Below are 19,480 nucleotides of genomic sequence, written 5' to 3'. Positions count from 1 at the left end.
ATGATCACCTGGGGATGACGGCATGGGGATGGGGTGAGTGTGGGTGGCAGAACCACCAAGGGGCAGGAGGATATTAATGGGATAATGGAAATAGTCATTATCTTGATTGTGGTGATGTTTCACAGGCTCAATCATCAAAATGTATCAACTTGCATACTTTAAATATGTTCAGTCTATTGTATGTTGATTATATTTCAAAAAAGCTGTTTAAGAAAAAGGCTCATGTTCAAGTCACAGTTGTGTGATCTCAGACAAGTCTCTTGACTTCTCTTGCCTGAGTTCCCCCAGGAGGTAAATAGGAGAATCAACACGCACCTTCCAAGGCTGTTGTATCAGGTGCAACCTGCGACAACGGCTCTCGCAAAAGCACTGTGTCAATGGCAGGTGCAGCATCTTGTCCTCCCATAAAGAACTTAATTCTCCTGGGCCTGCCTCTCAGCTTAGTGGTTCACGGAGCTGGATCCCACGTGGCCAACTGTGGTTCAAGTCCCAGCCCTTAAGTCTTGGGAAACACTCTGGGCATGGGTGTGTGCATGCCCCAAATCCTGACAGGTTGGAGATGAAAGAGAAAGGATTGCAGCATGGACATGTCCCAAGGGAGGGGTCTCTTTCCCACCCTCTCTGGCAAGCACATGTGCTCTCTGACAACAACAACAAAACAAAACAAACAAACAAAACTTAACTTTCCTATTAATCCGTCAGCAGAATGACAGTGTTCTTCACCAGGTCATATCTTTCATCTTCAGAAATCAAAGGACATGATTTTTTGAAGCTTAGGTAGTTATATATCTTAATTGCCTTTATAAAGTGAGATGAGAAAAATTGGAACCCACAGGGGAATTATAAACAGCACGTAAGTATCTGTAGCTTTGTGGAGAACTCAGGAAAACTGACCTTGCCTATCCCCCATAGACTCAATAAATTCAATAAATTCAAGGCCCCCACCTTCACACACACACACACACACACACACACACACACACATTCACATGATCAAAATAACTATAAAAAGAAAATTTAAAAAATGTTAGAGACCTCACTTTGCTTTAGCGTTAGGCCCCAGACGAGATCCTGACTCGTGATTCGCAGGCTCTGTGACACCTTGGACAGCTCTCTCCACCTGGCTGAGCCTCGGTCTCCACTCCTGGAGAACACTGTCCCGCAGGATGCTACGAGAAAGAAACAAGACCCATGCAAAGTGCCTTGGACAGCCCCTGGCACACCGTTCCCTAGGGTGACGCCTGGATTGTGGTCATGTGTGAATTCAAACTTCCTGGCCCAGGTCAACGCTCTGTTATCCTCTATTGCGAGTTCACCTGGATACTCCGGTAGGAGGCCATCCGATACCAGGTTCTCAGCTCTTGTTCTGGTGCTCTCCACACTGCACAACGTCATTTCTTTAAAAAGCTACCACGAACAATCTGCTTATTAACTAGAGGAAATGGCACCAAGAGATGAACTTGTCCAGGTTGAGAGACCAGGGTGAACCCCCTTGGGCCCTACTCCACGGTTACGAATTACCAGTTGAGTGCTCAGTGCGTGCCGGTCTCTCCATCGAGCCGCTCTGCGATTGCCATTACCCCTGAACCAGACGCCTTTCCAGAGCTCTACACCCTGTAACCCCGGCGCTGGACTGGGCAGGAAGAACAGAATCGCTGTCGTGGCAGCCGTGAACCACAAGATGGCGCACGACCCTCAGTTAGAGCAGTGAAGCCGAGGAACTGCAGCAGGGCATGTGTCAAAACAGATGAAAATGTATTTTAAGACAGTTGTTCTCTCATTCTTAAAATGGTACAGATAAACCAAAGAGCACAAAAGGAGATTCTGCTAAGGGACGGGAGCTGACAGGAGGAGGGGAGACAGAGACGACCCTGCAGAGCTGCCTGGGAGCTGCAGGACTCACCCTCTTGGAGGCCTACCCGGTCTTCTTGCTTTCCCCTGCTGGTGTTCTTGTCAGAGCTAGTAACTCCCAGATGAGCCCGACTAGGGATCCCTGCCCTGGAGGGCTTACTGGAGCCCTCACTAGACTTAAAAGTTTCTGAATTCCTCGTCTCCCATGAAGATGTGAGTGAAGATCTGGAATACCAAATCTCTTTCCCAGGTAAAAGCAAGGGCTTATTTTCACGCCCCCACCTATGTTCTCTGTTGCTGCACTTTGACTTCAAGCATCACATATTGCTGTGGTTTGACCGGTCGGTTTAATCTCCACCCCACTCAGATCTACTCAGGTCTGGGCTAAAGTGGTTCTGCCTGTCCTCTGAGCCACAGTTCCAGGCACCCCTCTGCTGCCAGGAGCTTTGTCTTCTTTCCAAGTTTATATTTTTCTCCTCACTTTATATCCAAGCAGCAAGTGGAAGGTAGACCATGGGAACTCTGAAATCAATTGCGCTACCTCCTCAGCAGCTCAGACATCTCGTTTTGCATGCAAGAGACTAAATGGTTGCCTAAAGTAATTAGAAGCCCTGCTTTTCAATCTAGTATCACCTCGCCTTTGAAGTCTTGAGGAAATGAAGTACAGACATATAGGCAAATAATTAGAATATCAACATGAAAGGATGGGGTGGTGGGTTTGAAATGGTTCCTAGTGAATGGGAGGGCAGGGGTTAGGTCTGGTTTAGGTGGGTAGAGGAGTGGGGCTGGGATAAGGAACCACATTCTCCTCAGAAAGCGGTACCTGAGTGGGGAGTGAGGATGGCGCGTTTGTAAGCAAGCAGCCATAGGCAGGCCTGTTCTGCAAGGGTGAAACAGAGAGACATCGAAGGAGAAGCCCTTACCACGGGCAGTTGCCAGGACCCGGGATGCCTGTATACCGCACCAGAGGGCCATGCACCTGCTCTGTGATGGACAGCCAGGAAGAAGTTGTCAGAAAATGGTTCATCTTTTAAATAGATTGCTCTCTCCTTGAAGTAGAACGTGGATGTAAGAGGGATATTCCTGACCATTGGGAAGCTAGTTAGGAAACTTGCCCAGTAATCTGGGAGACACGGTGGCCAGAGCCAGGACACTAGTAAAAGATATCGAGGGGAAACATCTGGAAGACCCAGTCACAAGGACCCCATCAACCGACTGCACGCAAGTTATCAAGGGTGCCTTCTGTGTTCTAGCTTCAAGGACTCAGGAGAAGGCGGCATCGCCATCTGAAATGGACCCTCACAGGAAGAGTTCATTTAGAAGGAAGTCCCTTTGGTGCCTGCTGAGTCTGACGTGCTGGGGGGCCCGCCATCCAGCTGGAGATGAGGGACCTGCAGGTAGATATACACAGCGGAAACCTGAGGGAGGGCCGAGGCAGGAGACAGCGATTTTAGAGACAGCGACAGACAGGTGCAGTTAACACCAGGAGGGTGGATCAGAGTGTTCTGGAAGGAAATGAAGAGGAAGAAAAGCAGTGGGGCAAGGCGGGAACCCTGGGCACAGTAAGTGGTGTTTGGTAGTGAGGAGGTTGCAGAAGTCAGATGACAGTGGGCTGAAGTGTGAGTGGAAGCGGAGTGGAGATGGTGAGAACAGATTACCTTCTGGGGTGCTGGATGAGAAGGGGTGCCCAGGACTGGGTAACGGGGGCTGGAGGGGTGGGGGCTGTGCAGGACTGAGCTGATACTGGGCAAAGGAAACTTCTGTTCTGCTGTGTTTTCATTTGTTTGGGGGATTATTTAGAACAGAAGAGCCTGACACGTTTCTGGACCGAGGGTAAGGAATGAGTAGAGAATGACGAGTTGAAGGTGCGGGAGAAAGGATATGAGGGGGACATAGTCCTAGGAGGGTGGAGGAGAAAGGCCGGAGATAAACGGGCTTGACAAAAGGGTGTGAGCCTTACCCTCTGAGCGTGGAGGGAAGAGTGCCAGGATGCATGCTGGGAACAGATAACTTTGTGCACTGAGAACTCCAAAAGCCGACTCTAAGCAAGAGAGCCGCTGAGACAAGATCGAAGGTAGAGGCCCTTGGAGGACCTCACTGCCCGCCCAATCCGGCACAGGCTCTGCAGCCAGGTGGCCTGGAGCCCAGCACCACATCCGCCACGTTGGGGCTGTTCGGCCTTGGGCAGGTGATCTGATCGAAGCTTGTTTATAAATTGGGAGTGATAACGAGGACCTCTCTTACAGGATGACTGCAGAACGGAGCACGATTCTGTGGGCTGGATGGATGAAATAACAGTGACGATGCTTGTGCAGCAAATCAAAGAGCCGAATGAGCCAGACCAACTCAAGGTCCAAGTAGTTTGATATTTTTGGGTTTTGTGTCTTTTTGCTGCCTCCCACAAGACTGAAAATAACTTCAGGGTAGAGGTCATCTGTCTTACTTTTCTTTGTCTTTCTAGCCTCCAGGCCAATGCTTCTTCTAGGGAGCCCTTGGTAAAGCTTGTTAAAGGGCTGAGTAAATTACCTGCAGTCCACCCAACAACAGCTCCAGGCCCTTGACTCAGCCAATGGAGGCCCATTCTGCTCCACCTCTTCCACCAGTGCTCCTTCTCTGCATTTACTACAATCCCTTCTTTAATCTTCCTTTTTGATCACTAGACAAAAGAATAATAACTGACATACCAGGGGTGGGTGTGCTCAAGATCCTGAGAGCTGGAGGGCTGGGGAAAGGGGCATAGCAGTGCGATAAGATCATGTTGAAAGTGCTTTTCTCTTTTGCTCATTCTCTCTCTCTCTCTCTCTCTCTCCCTCCCTCCCTCCCTCCCTCCCTCATGCACATTCTCTATCATGGATAAAAAGTCAACTTAGAAAGGTCAGCAGGTGGTGTGGTGAAGATGCTAGACACTCCCACGTGATTGACATGGTTCGAGTCCTGGACCTGGTGGCTTGCTTTCTCACTTGCCCTCTCTCTCTCTGTGTGTCTCTGTGGTCAAATTAAAACAAATGAATGGAAAAAATAATAAATGAATAAATAATTCTTTAAAAAAGTAAACTTAGAATAGTGACTCCTCAAATTGGGCTTTCTACTTCAGTTCTGGAAATGCAAAATCTCATTATTATTTATCATTAAAGTAAGGTAACCTATTTTTGCTGGTTACAAATGCCTAAAAAAAATTTTTTTTAAGAAAAGGAGAGGATGAGGACCAGCAGTTGGCATAATGGCTATGTTGCTGGACTCCCATGTAGTCGACCGCGGTTCAAATCCCGGACCTGATGGCTTAAACTCACGCCAGGCACGCACGTGTGTGTGTGTGTGTGTGTGTGTGTGTGTGTGTGTGTATGAGTGTGCGCACGCATGTGCGTGCCCAAGATCCCAAGAGGAGAATGGAGGAGAAGGGATTGCGGCATGACCATCCCCCCTGTCGGGTGATTTCTCACTTTCTGTCTCTCTCGGTTTTTCTGGAGAGCACACACACCCTATAGCAAAGAAACCTCTCCAAAAAAAAAAAAAGAGAGGATGGCATATTGATGGCAAAACATCTTTGAATTAAATGTTCTTGTGCATTTTCATCCTGTGAGCAGCTGGGCCTGGCAAGCCAGCTGGGTGAACTACCTGGCACTGGGTGCACCACACCTGGACCTGGCGGGCTGGAGAAAGGCCTGTAGCAGCAGTGGAGGCCGTGCCTCTCCGCGGTGGTGTCAGGTGCTCAGCCAGGTGAGAGGCAGAGTGTGGTCTTGGCTCCTGAGAAGAAAAGCAGCCGCATGAATAATGGAAGCCGCAGACACACCTTCCAAAGCTGGGCCTCCTTGCCAGGTTTTTCAGCTTTAGCCACTGCCCTCCCCAAACAAACAAAAACCTTTAAAAAATCAACGTGTCCTTAAGGCCCAGCTTCTCCTTGGCTCTCCTTGGCTTCCTCTGGTGAAAGCAGAAGTGCAGGTAAAATGCCACCTACACACGTTAGAGGGCAGCGGACAGCAGTGTGCAGGGGACTAAGCAGAGGAATCTGGAGACTATGAACTGCAGCTCGCTCCTTCCCCAGACAAGCCCGGCCCTGGCCACGGAGCCTTTGCGAGGGACCTTCCTAGGGATAAAATCCCCCTGACGGGCCAGTGGGAGGCATGTGGCTGGGGTGCTAGGTTCCCACATGGGCAACAGTGGTTCAAGTCCTGGACCTGGTGGCTTGAAAATCACAACAAATAATAGATAGATAGATAGGTAGGTAGATAGATGATAGATAGATATATGTTTTTTCAAAAAAAAAAGAATTCCCATGGTACTGGCAAAAAGCCTAACACTCTAGGTCCTCCATACCAAATCACTCCCTTCTGTCTACCAGACATCAGGCTGCAGTTAAGAACAGGCAGTAAGTCCCTCAGAGAGAAACTTGGTCCTTTCCCTCCCAGGGCATGCTGGGAGCTCACTAGACATATCTGAGCTCTTCCTGGGCCACCTGTGTGATTCCTTCTCTTTAGCATTAGACACGGGGCAGACACGCCAGAAATTGCCTGAGCCTTGGTTAGATCCCTGCATGCATCCCCATTTCTGTTGGGTTTAAGAACCACTTATGGGGACCAGCAGTTAGCGTAATGGCTATGTCGCTGGACTCTCATGTAGTCAACTGTAGTTTGAGTCCCGGACCCAGTGGCTTAAACTCGCGCCAGGCATGTGTGCATGCATGCCCAAGATCCTGAGAGGAAAATGGAGGAGAAGGGATTGTGGCGTGACCATCACCCCTGGGGGGTGATTTCTTGCTTTCTGTCTCTCTGTCTGTCTTTCTGGCGAGCACATGCGCCCTATAACAAAAACCTCTCCAAAAAAAAACAAAGAACCACTTATCTGGGAATCATGCTGGAAAGTGTGGAGGGAGCTTATTAAAGCAGACTTCTGGGCCAGCAAGTGGCGTGGTGGTTAAGGTGCTGGACTATCACATGGCAGACCACCATTCCAGGCCTGGACCAGGCGGCTTGCTTCCTCACTTTCTTTCTCCTCGTTTTTCAACTCTCTCTCTGGTGAGCACACATGCCCTACAGCAAATTTAAAAAAAAAAAAAAGATAATAAATAAAATTTAAGAATTCTTTTAAAAAATGAATAAGCAAATTTCTGGGGATCAGTTCTTGGGATGGAGGCTAGACCACGAACCTGCATTTTGTGCAAGCTCTGAGAGGTTCTGGTGCGGGACCACACTCAAAGTAGCTGCTCAAACCCAGGGACGTCCCCGAGCAGCGCCTTGGGCTTGGTGCCATGCCCTATATATGATTAGATCCACACGCCCTGCTGCCTTGGGCCCGTAGGCCACCCAGCACGTGTTTGCTGGCACACCTGGAGTGCACAGCTGCTGTGGCCACATTTATAAACACCCACGCTGGGGCAGAGGAGGCGTAGGGGAAGGATGGCTGGCCTTTCCTTCTCCCAGTGCTCTCCTCTTCACGCTCCTGCTGGTCACTTCTGGGTACTGGTTTCCTCATTTCCTCCTCACTGCTCAGCGCACCCAGGACTTAAAGGCCGCTACACATTCTGCTCAGGGTAACCCTTGGTGCAAAGATACTCTGTGACCTGAGCACCCTGAGGCACTAGCAGCATTTCGGGGAGGAGTGGGTGTGAACGTGACATTAAACAGGCACATCCAGTCCCATTCCAGAACTGAGAAAAAGTGTGTGGAACTGAGAAATGCTTTCTCTCCTTTTTGCATAATTGAATGTAACTGTATTCAACCGGAATCCACCGAGTGCCTGCCATGAGGAGAGCCTCTTTTGGGGGCAGGAGTGGGGTGATGATACAGGAGGGGTGAGGTCCTCCTCAGGGCCTAGCTGTGGTGCAGGGGCAGGAGTGGGGCCATTACACAGGAGGGGTGAGGGCCTCCGCAGGGCCTAGGACCTAGCTGTGGTGCAGGGGCAGGAGTGGGGCGATTACACAGGAGGGGTGAGGGCCTCCTCAGGGCCTAGGACCTAGCTGTGGTGCAGGGGCAGGAGAGAGACCATTACATAGAAGGGGTGAGTGCCTCCTCAGGGCCTAGCTGTGGTGCAGGGGCAGGAGTGGGGTCATGACACAGGAGGGGTGAGGTCCTCCTCAGGGCCTAGCTGTGGTGCAGGGGCAGGAGTGGGGCCATTACACAGAAGGGGTGAGGGCCTCCTCAGGGCCTAGCTGTGGTACAGGGGCAGGAGTGGGGCGATGATACAGGAGGGGTGAGGTCCTCCTCAGGGCCTACCTGTGGTGCAGGGGCAGGAGTGGGGCGATTACACAGGAGGGGTGAGGGCCTCCTCAGGGCCTAGCTGTGGTGCAGGGGCAGGAGTGGGGCGATTACACAGGAGGGGTGAGGGCCTCCTCAGGGCCTAGCTGTGGTGCAGGAGGCTACCACTGAAGAACCGGAAGTGAATGGATTAGGGAATCAGAGTTAGAGACGGCGAAAGATGCTACCTACAAATGGATGGGGTTCTGTGGCAGACATGCAGCAGGGAGGTCAATCTCAGAATGGGGGTCAGGGGAGAACTGTCTGAGAACATGACCAGAGGAAGAGGATCCCAGGGAGGGGGAAGTTATTGCTGTTGACTCCCCACCTACAGTTTCCAGGCCTTCCAGACCTGTGAGGGGAGAAAGAAATATTGATCGTCGAACCTCTCTGGTCACCTTCCAGATTTCTCATGAAGATGAACGATGACAATGGAAAGTGGAGCAATCTGGAGGAGAGCTTTGCCGCTGGCCCTCCCAGGAAGCACCTGCTTCTCTGAGAGCCTGAATTCACAGCAGACAGATGCGTCGCGCCCCTAGCAAAAGGCAAGAGTTGTAATAATATCCTCTCAGACCCCTGGCTTTTAGAAAGTTCCTTTTGCACCTGAAATTGTAATGAAGGAGAGAGAAAGGAAAGAACTGACGGACAGAGCGGCTGCCTGGGGACCACGGGCAGGGGTGAGGAGGACAAGAGGGCACACTTCCCCCAGTGGTCCCGAGAATGAATGGGGGCATCTTATTCTTGCCCTTACCTTTGCGGTGCTGAGCAGATGCAGGTGAGGCTGGAAACAAATCTACCTTAAAATGCCCCCGCTGGAGCTTCTGAAAGTCTTGTAAGTTTGTGAACTGTGAACTAAGGGCTAGCCTGATCAGCAATCCCTGGGTGGCCTCTCCTCCCATCCTGACTCCAGGATCCCCCCATCCTCTGGGCCCGCATCCCCTCCCTCCAACTGCCAGGCCTCAGGTCTGTCTTCTGCTCCAGTTTTTGTCATTAGTCCCCAGAGGCCTGTGGCTGAAACTGGAGCCGGCCCGTCCGCAGTGCCAGGTGGAGCAATTGACTTGGGCCTTTTCAGCAAGGGCTTTGGGTTACCAGACACCCATCTGCTGGCTGTTCTCACCAAGGAAACGGGAGCCAGATCGGTCTCGCCCGGCATCTACCCTAGGCTTCCCTGCGTGCAGGGAGGAAGGGGATCTGCTGCACCTTCTGGTGCTTTCGCTACAAGCAGCTCCCCGGCGGCTCCCCAAAGCCCTTGTTATGAGCATCTCAGCCTCTCTGTGACAGCCCGCGGACGCTCTCAGGAGGAACACAGGCCTGAAGGAACAACGACCTCTTGCCTCCTGTTTCGCCTGCGGGCCTGGGCACCTGCATCATCTGTTCTTTTAAGACACACTCAACAGCCCATGCCTCCAAACGGAGACCAAACAGCCATCACCCTCCCAACACCCACTCCCGGCAGCCTGGACCACCTCTTGCTAGTCCTTTTCTCTCTATGGCTCCCAGGAACCCGGGGTTATTAACAGGGTTCTATACTAGTGATGAGGAATTTCGACCTTCTTAACGGTCATTTTAAACATTGTCATCAGAGTAGTACACCTATATCAACGAAGTCAAATGTACTACAAAGTGGTTTTTTTTTTTTTTGAGAGAGAGATTTTTGCATAGGGCACATGCACTTGCCAGAGAGAGAGAGAGACAGAAAGTGAGAAATCACGCCCCACCCCAGGGGCGATGGCCATGCCGCAATCCCTTCTCCTCCATTCTCCTTTCAGGATTTTCGGCATGCGTGCACATGCGTCTGATATGAGTTTCAAGCCTCCAGGTCCTGGACTTGAACTGCAGTCACCCATGTGAGAGTCCAGCAACCTAACCATTATATCATTTGCTGGTCCCAAAGCTTTAATAAAACACATCAGTTTCCTCTTCTTTCCCTTTCAAATGTTAACAACACCTGAAATGGTTTTAGAAGAAAACCTCCATATTTCTAAGTAATATTCTTTTTGTTAAAAAAAAAAAGAAAAAAAAAAAGCTTATTTATTCCATGAGTTGGGGATGGGGGGAGAAAGCGAGGAAGCGCGGAGAGAGACCCCTCAATAGGGACTTGATGCCACAATCTACCCCTGCCTCACCCAGCCCAGGTCATGGGCAGGTGCATGCCTAGTGTACTCAGAGTGGTCTCAGGGCATGAACCTGCGGCCTTCCCATGTGGGATGCTTGGGAGAGCACCCCATTTCCCACTGCCCCACTATCTGCTTTTTTGTGTGCTTTTTCCATTTGGGGTATTATCTTTCACCTTCCTGTGACAGAGGAGGAGAAAATAGCACTTTCATTCACTTTCACTCTCTCACCTCTCCACACAGAATTTTTCTTCCCTAACAATATTTATATTTTTTATTATATCAGTACAATGTTGTTCCATCTGTTCTTTGATCCATTTTTCTCTGTCTTTTGAGTTTAGTCATTTTTATTGTTCCGTTTGATCTCGTATACCCCTGCTCTGATTCGTATTGGTTGCTCTGGGGTTCAGGGTTTACACGTCTTTAAGCTGCCACAGCTCCCCTGTGAGTAATACCATGCCACATCAGACACAGTGTAAGAAGCTTGCAGCAGCACGTGCTCATCCCCCTTTCCGGGTCTTTGTGCTGTGGTGGCCAGAAGTTTTACTTTCCACATGTGTCATAACTCCACAGTATATTGTTCTCACTGTTGCTTTCAATAGTCAATTGTTTTGGGACCAGCAGTTAGTGTAATGGCTATGTCGCTGGACTCCCACCTAGTCGACCGTGGTGTGCGTCCCAGACCCGGTGACTTAAAACTCACACCGGGCATGTGTGCGTGCGTGCCCAAGATCCCAAGAGGAGAATGGAGGAGACAGGATTGCGGCGTGGCCATCCTCCCTGGGGGGTGATTTCTCGCTTTCTGTCTCTCTGTCTGTCTGGCGAGCGCACGCGCCCTAAAGCAAAAACCTCTTCAAAAAAGAAAGAAAGAATTTATCATAGTCAATCATTTTATAAAATGATTTGAAATGTTAAAAAATTATGTTTACCCACTTAGTTACCATTTCTGGAGTTCTTCATTCCTTGTGTTTTAATGTAGTTTTTCATCTCCCTCCCCCCCCCAAAATTAACATTCTTTGTGCCGACCTGCTGGTGTTGCATTCTCTCAGCTTTTGTAGGCCGGGAGCTTTTGATTTCATATTTGTTTTTGAAAGAGATTTTTGCTGGGCAGAGAATTCTAAGTAGATAGTATTTTTCTTTCAATATTTAAAAAGCTGGCTTTTGAAGCTCTACGAGGCAGGACCAGAGCCACTCTGGACGATACACTTCCGAGTGAGTACTTGACCGCATGCTCTGTCTCTCAAGGCGTTTCCATTCCCGCTGGGGGGACTCGAAAGGACTCTGGCCACACACAACCTCCAGGGGTGGTTTTGGTCCTTCCTGTGGTTCCCTGGTGGTCTCCTCACCAGCACTGTAGTCCCTCCTTATCCACGAGGGATATGTTCCAGGAACCTCGGGGAAGCCTGAAACTGCATAGTACCGAGCCCTGTGTATACCACGTTTCTTTGATCTGCCGAGTAACAAATGGGCTGGCAGTGCACGGCCTCGATACACTGAACAACCAGCTCATTCACCACCAGAAGCTCGAGTCGGAAGGCTGCAAGATTTCATCTGTTCCTTAGAAGGGTGTGCAACCTAAGCCTTAGGAATTATTTCTGGAATTTTCTTTTTTTCTTCAAGATTTAACTTTTTTGTTATTATTTTTTTAAAGAATTATTTTCATTTAACTTTATTTATCTATTTATTTTAATTTGACCAGAGGGAGACAGAGAGGAAGTGAGAAAGCAAGCTGCCAGGTGCAGGACTTGAACCATGATCGGCCAGGTGGGAGTCCAGCACCCTTAAGCCCCATACCACTTGCTGGCCCCATTGTTATTATTATTAATCTTTTAATTTGACCAGAGGGAGACAGAGAGGAAGTGAGAAAGCAAGCTACCAGTTTCGGGACTCGAACCATGGTCAGCCATAGAGTACAACACCTTAACCGCCATGCCACTTGCTGGCCCAGATTTCTGGGATTTTCTATTTAATACTTTTGGGCCACAGTTGACTGCAGATAAGATAAACTGTGGAAGGTGAGGCTGTGGACAATAGTGCCCTGCTGGGTATTGTGATCGGTACTCAGTGAAAGGCTCCAGGGAACCTCCCCAGATGCCGGGGCCTTGCCTCTCCGTGCAGCTGTGTCTCTGGTACCCCACCCTGTGAAGTCCAGGGCCCTGGCCTACCTACATTCCCAACTCCGCCCTCTCCATGTAAGGAAACCACTGGCCCCCACTGGGTTTCCTCCTGTGCTACAGCCTGTAAACGCTCCAACTCCAGCTGGGGCAGGATGACATTCATCTTGTTTGCTGCCCTTCCCTGGGGACCTGTGCTACTACACCACCTGATGCCAAATGTCTAAAAGACAGTTTTTAAAACATATGCAAGGGGCCTTCAAAAAGTACATGGAAAAACGAAATTACAGTGCAAAAGTTTATTCTGGTGCAAAATATGAAATCATAATTTATGATACACATTTTTCACAAACTTTTTGAAGGTCTCCCTTGTCTGTATATTCTTCAGTAACTTAAGGTGGGAGAGTATAAAAAGCCCCTATCTCTCCATCATAGCTGAAATGTTCCATTTAGGATTTTTATTAGAACTGGGGAAATTGGACATTTACATTGTCTCCTTTTAGCAACATGGCGTATCAATTTATTTAGGCTTCTGTTTAACTCTTCCTGTGGATTTTATGGTCTTAGGCATTCATATTGATGTTGTACTTAATTAAATGTCCCACTATAGGTTCCCTAACTTCTCAATTAAAGTACTTATGCTTACCCTGCAGCAATCAGAGACAGAGTTTTTAGAAGACCCCTGAGTTTCTGCTTCTTAGAGTAACTCGGAGACCTGTCCTCTCCCTCTCACCTCTGTGGACCTGTAGCAGAGCCTGTTCCAGGCAATTCTCTCATGATGGCCGAGTAACACTGAGTAGCTCTGGACTGGGGCCTGGGGGGTGGGTGAGGAATCAGGAGAAGCATCCTTTATGGAAACCCGAGGTGGAAACTGACACAGGACTGCTTCATCTCGGCAAGGCTTGCCTGAAGCCTTTTCCTAGTTGTTTTTTTTTTTTTTTTTTCCTCCTACAGGGCACATGTGCTCACTGGAGAGAGATGAGAGAGAGAAACAGAGAGAGAAAAAGAGACAAAGTGAGAAATCACCCCCTAGGGAGAATGATCATGTCACAATCCCTTTTCCTCTACTCTCCTCTTGAGCTTTTGAGCATGCACATAAGTGTGCCCATTCTGAGTTTTCAAGCCACCAGGTCTGAGACTAGAAGGGAAATCCCAGCCATGTGGAACCCGGTCACCTTGACTTCCATCCACCTGCTGACCCCGCCTTTTTCTATTCTGAACTCTTCAGGCGTGGAGGTACTAGCAGTAAAGTTTGAAGATTGAGCTATGGGTCTTCAGAGGCCGCAGTCGTCTCTGTCTGGTTGTGGAGTGACTCCACCTACCTTATTTTTGCTGTGGGCCTCCTCTTTGACAGATGGTTAGTAATGCACAGGAAAAAGAAATCATCTCTAATAATATCTCTGGGTTAAACAGGCATTTGTGGGCTAGTGAGGGAAGTGTTCTAAATGTCAAACAACCAATTTAGAAGCAAACTGGGAACACGATTCCTTCCTAAGTTGGGAACTGTCTGTTCTTATGAAACCCATCTCTTGCAGTAATGACAGTAATGAATTGAGGAACCCTCACCGCTCTAGTTGACATCAGATGGGTAAACACCCGCCCTAAGTAATGAGCCGGTTAATTATAGCTTTGCCGTGTTTATAGACCTTCAGCTAATCTCTTGAGAGTATGCGACTCCGTCACCTACGACGGCCCACAGCAGCCGAACACGACTTTTCAGAGGTCAGCCTTCTCCATTAACCCCGATACATGAACCAAAGGCTGGTGGGTTCAGCTTACCTATTTTTGTGACACCTCTGTGTGGGGATCAACTTATATAAAGCAGCTGAGAAATAACAAGGCAAATAAAACAGTGTCAGGGAGGAGATTTTAAAATATTTCACTGCACTCACATAACCCCCACCCACATACTTAGCCAATCACATGGATGTGACCTCCTGGTCTCTGGAATGTGGGTGTTCTCAGACTTTCTAAATCGGCAAGTTCGGGGGTCTCACTTGGACATCAGTGCACGCTCAGCTTTACTGAACAAAGAAAACAAGGTCCTCCTCAAGAAATGCAATAGCCCTGGACACCCTGGAGACCCTACCCATCGCAGTGTAGCTCATGCCAGCTCACGAGCACAGAGCCAGGCTGGTCTACACTGCCTGGAATCAGCTAAACCACTGGGCTGCCAGCCGATGCACACTGGCATTGCTTGCAGAAGCCCCCAGATCAAGTATCTCAGCATCTCTGGGCTGGGCCCCAGGCACCGCTGTCTTAAGCTCTCCAAGTCATTCCAGTGTGCAGCCAGGCTGGAGAACCGCTGCCAGACTAGAATGGTTGCAGCCAGTGCCCATTTTTAACATCCAAAGTATTCCTGAAGACAAGATTTTAGCTCCTAGCATACAGCAGCAGTACATTGCGAATTACTTACTTCACTCCTCCCGAGGACTTGGCCGAGCACGGGAAAATTGCGTTCCTCCAGTACACAGTCTAGGAGATGACGACCTGTGTGTGAGTGTGAAACATACTTCCTTTGACTGCTTTTGAATGTGATCTGTTTATTTTGAAATCAAAACACTCTACCGAGTATTGTATCTCTCTAATTGCCAAAGACAGAGAAGAAAAAAAAAGTACCCCCCCCAATGAGGTATGGTCACACTGCAATTCTTTTCCTCTATTTTTCATCTCACCAGGAATTTGAACCTGCACACCCATGCACCTGACACATTTTTCAAGCTGCTAGGGATTGGAATTTGAGCCCTGGTCGGCCATGTGCAATCTGGCTCTCAGCACATAGCACTTAATCACTGTGCTACAGGGCTAGCCCAGTGATTGCTCCAAGTGTCTCAATTAACAGTTGTTTTATGGATAATTTAAGATATATTACTGTATCTTAAAAAGTAGAGCCCTAGGGACCAGCAGTTGGTGTAATGGCTATGTCACTGGACTCCCATGTAGTTGACCGCGGTTCAAGTCCCGATCCCAGTGGCTTAAACCACACCGGGTGCGTATGCGAGCGTGCCCGAGATCCAGAGAGAATGGAGGAAAGGGGATTATGGCACGGCCATCCTCCCTGGGGGGGTGATTTCTCGCTTTCTGTCTGTCTCTCTGGTGAGCGCACACACCCTATAGCAAAAAAACAAAAACAAAAACTCTCAAAATAAATAAATAAAAAGTAGAGCCCTTTCCCCCCTATAGTTTGGTACTGGATAGTGGCTGACTACCATGGCCTCTGGGACAAAAGGTCCTGGAACCTTGGTTCCTTCATCTCTAACTTGAGGACAACAACAGTGCCAGCCTATGGGAACATGAGGATTCAGTGGGTTACCATGCCATTGTTTTTCTTTCCTTTTTTTTCCTGGAGAGATTTTTGCTATAGTGTACACTCACTGGAAGATAGAGAATGACAGAGAGACAGAAAGCAAGAAATAACTCCCTCATGGGGGATGGCCATGCTGTAATCCCTTCTCCTCCATTTTCCTCCCTGGATCTTGGGCATTCGCACACACATTCCCAGAGTGATTTTGCATTTTTATTTATTTTTTTGGGAGAGGTTTTTGCTATAGGGCATGTGCACCCACCAGACAGACACAGACAGAGAGATAGAAAGTGAGAAATCACCCCCCAGGGAAGATGGCCACGCCACAATCCCTTCTCCTCCATTCTCCTTTCGGGATCTTGGGCACACATGCACACGCACTCGGCGTGAGTTTAAGCCACTGGGTCTGGGACTCGAACCACAGTCGACTACATGGGAGTCCAGCGACATAGCCATTATGCTAACTGCTGGTCCCCCAGAGTGATTTTGAAGCCACGGGATCCAGGACTCAAACTGCAGTTTGCCATGTGGGCGTCCAGCAATGTAACTGCTTCGCCATCGACTGGTCCCTAACGTGCAGGTCTAATACATGTGAAATAGGGCCTGGTGTCTAGCGGCACTTGGTGCCAGCCACTGCCATCACTGCCTGGAATTCTATCCCATGGGCCCCTCAGGTTGTCCTTACTGCGCTCCATCACAGGGAAGAAGAAGAAAACACATTCACTCCTAATGCTTCCTGCTCAACTGGGACTCTAATAATAATAAAGGCACTTTTAAGGCAAAAAAGTAACTTTATTGATGGTTAATCTTACCATGAAATGCCTATAAGAAATAATTACAAAATAATGCAGGTTTTTTTTTTTTTTTACATACTTTTGGTATCATCCTGACACGATGATCCTTTCACAGAAAGGATTATTTACAGTTTATGTAGGTATAAAGCTCATTGTTGCGAATACAAATGTAGACGAGTAGAGGCAATAATACCAAGTTGGTATACCGAAGAGCAATGGGTATGTAACAAAGGCAGAATAAATAGCAACTTTAGACTTTTCTTTTTATTTTTTAAAACAATTTCCAAATACAAAAATGCAGATTATTCAAAGTGGATTTTCATATACATATGTGTGTGTGTGTGTGTGTGTATAATTCTGTTACAAATGGACCAAAAAGCAAAAATGTTCCTTAGCATGTTTCGTTTTTGAGAACTCACAAGGCTATTCATAAATCCAATTAGAAAGAGGGGGGATGCAAAACCACCAACAATGCTGGGAAACTCCTGAAGACCTGATTCTGGCTGAAGTGAAGAGAAAAGAAAGTATAAAAAGCACTACCTGTTTAATTAAATACGTGGTTTTTTTTTTTTCTTTATGTCTGCAAGAAACACTAAGAGCTAAGGACACATACCGCATTAGGATCTGAGCTCTTTAGAGTACAAACTTCACCAGGATTTGTCTCGTAAGCATCTATAAGAAATGGTGGATTATTTAATGACTTATAAATAAAACAGTCATTAAATGATCCATTCATACTGGTACCCTTTATACAGAGACTGAGATACTTTTATACATTCTGATATCTGGAACTTTGGTTCTTTTAAAGCATTTCATAAAAGCAAAATACTTTCATGACCTCAGAATTTTACAGAACTTTTGTTTTCCTTTTCAAGTGTCAGGTGAGACTAATTTAACACAGCTCTGTTGTACATGTCTGCGACCCGGCACAGGAGGGCAGCACAGGTGGGCACGATTGTGTTCACCATTCATTTAATAATACTGACTCCCATCCACGGGTAACACTGCTTATATTCTGCTGTACCCTAAATCTATTTCTTTGTTACCTGAAAACATAATTTTGTACAAAAATATGACTGTTTCTTTAGAAAATAATATATAGTTTTTTTTTAATAAAACCTGCAGATAGAAAAAATGGTGTATCAAAATATGGTAAACAAATGTTGTAAAATACTAAATCATTAAAAACATCTCATAGAAAGACATTGTGCTATGAAGTTCTCTCCTGAAGTGCGAGCAATACTTTTGCTGTACATTAAAAGGTTGGTAAATTCACTCTCCTGACTCAGTTTCATTATACATCTTAACAGCAGCACCGCAGTAACTATCTTAAAAATGGCCCTCTGTCGTACGCTAACATCGTCCATATACTTTTACTTCAAAGTTAACACCCTCTGGATCAGTGGTTTCCAACTCTGTTGCATATTAGGTCCATCTGGAGAACTTTCTAAGAAAAGGCCAGTCCCCCTGGGCCCTCCACAAGTGACTGATTTAATGGGTCAGGGGTGGGACTCAGACATCATCTTTTAAAAGCTCCCCAAATAATTCTACTATGCTATCAGAATTGAGAATCATGGCCAAAGGCACATGAGGAAACAGTCACCCTTAACACATATCAACTGATTGTCTGTAGGTATCACTCATTCAATGATATATCCTCAATATTCACGAAGGAGTACCATGTGTCCAAGATAGTCATGGAAACCAAACTGAAGAGTTAGTAAGCTTTAAACACATATAAACACACACAATGCCATGTATTTATATATGTATGACATAAGCATATAGTTAGGGCATTTTGGTTAGACAGAAAATAGCAGTATCATGATTTGTTCCTGATAATTTAAAAAGCCAAAGACAAAGAAAACACCAAGCACAGACTTTCTCTAGGACATTTCCACAGTTTTAGCAGAAGTCAGTTTTGTAAAACTCCGCAAAATGCACTGTAACATGAACACAACGGAGCTGTGACTCAGAAGAGGAGTCTGGCTGAATCCTAGAGCTTTCTGGAAGAGCACAGAGGAGGGCTGGCGCTGGCAGGCCTGGAGGCGTCACGAGGCGTCACGAGGCGTGTCATGACACGCACAGGCTTCTGCTTATTGCTTCATTGTCATCTTCTCCACTCGGAGTGGCTGCTTCTGCGATTGTACGTATCTTTGGCTGGCTAGACCCACGATCGTGACCACTTGGTTAGTGTTCATCTTGGGAAGCCTCGGTGAGGAGGCAATGGCTATGTGCTAGGCAACGGTCTCTCTGTTAAAAGAGAGAACCTTCCCTCTCTCCTCCCTCAAACCATGAGCATTTCATGAGGGAGTGGTTTAAAAAACAACAAAGGACAAGCAGACAAATTAAACTAACATCTTTCATGTGATAAAAAGACTGTGACGTTATGTGTAACTGAACTAAAAATCTATCAATGGACAACCACACCGCAGTCCGATATTCTGATGGCTTGGTACCAAGTAAAGTACATTTCCTTCCAGAGCATCAGTGAACTTCCGGGCACTTGTCTTGTCGTACATTCTTTGTAGTTCTCTTCCCCTGTGTAATACTTAAAGTGCAATTGTCCCAAGGCTTTGTTTCCATTGCAAATACTAGGAAATAAAAAAGAATCATGTTTGGGGTGAAGAAAATATGGCACAAGTATTATGCTAAGAACCCCCTGGCTTTGACAGTCTCTGGCCAACAGCAGGCTGCCTGTGCAGTTGCACGCGGATGGACTTTATACAACAAACTCTGGAACTTCGTCATGAGTGAGATCCAGAGAAAAGTATTTGCTGGTTCTTTTGACTGGAAAAGCATCTTGGATGTTGACACACTGCTGAGCCAGGCAGCTGTTACAGTAGAGGCCTTCCTCATCCAGTTCATGGCCACATCCGAAGGTGTAGCTCTGAGCAGTGTCCTGACACAGACCCGCAATGCGTAAGAAGTCCTTCTGGTAAAGTCTGATGTCATCAAGGCTCAAGCTATGTCGATCAGTGGAAGTCTTTGGTTTGCGACATATGGTCTACAAAATAAGAGAAGGTTGAAACAGCTTTAAGGGGATGGGCCAAAGTGAAAGCGAGCATATTTT

At 47.5% G+C, this 19,480-nt stretch overlaps 1 protein-coding gene and 1 long non-coding RNA gene across 5 annotated transcripts in view; one reads left to right on the top strand and one right to left on the bottom strand.

The window, feature by feature from the left end:
- Positions 1-3,121: 3,121 nt before the first annotated feature.
- On the top strand, positions 3,122-4,770 carry LOC114010038 (uncharacterized). The gene is made up of 3 exons (XR_003551433.1): positions 3,122-3,248; positions 4,098-4,202; positions 4,713-4,770. It is a non-coding gene; the product is annotated as an uncharacterized LOC114010038 (long non-coding RNA).
- Positions 4,771-16,542: 11,772 nt separating this feature from the next.
- Positions 16,543-19,480, bottom strand: part of FRMD6 (FERM domain containing 6) — a 103,336-nt gene continuing 100,398 nt past the window's right edge. For all 4 annotated transcript variants that reach the window (XM_006160536.3, XM_014592418.2, XM_006160534.3 and 1 more), the window contains one exon: positions 16,543-19,414. In XM_006160536.3, the coding sequence (XP_006160598.1) occupies positions 19,130-19,414 (285 nt within the window). In that variant the 3' untranslated portion in view covers positions 16,543-19,129. The remainder of the gene's footprint in view (positions 19,415-19,480) is intronic.

This window comes from Tupaia chinensis, unplaced genomic scaffold, assembly GCF_000334495.1.
Source record: "Tupaia chinensis unplaced genomic scaffold, TupChi_1.0 Scaffold000688_1, whole genome shotgun sequence".
NCBI lineage: Eukaryota > Metazoa > Chordata > Mammalia > Scandentia > Tupaiidae > Tupaia > Tupaia belangeri.
This window is presented reverse-complemented; position numbering and strand designations above follow the sequence as displayed.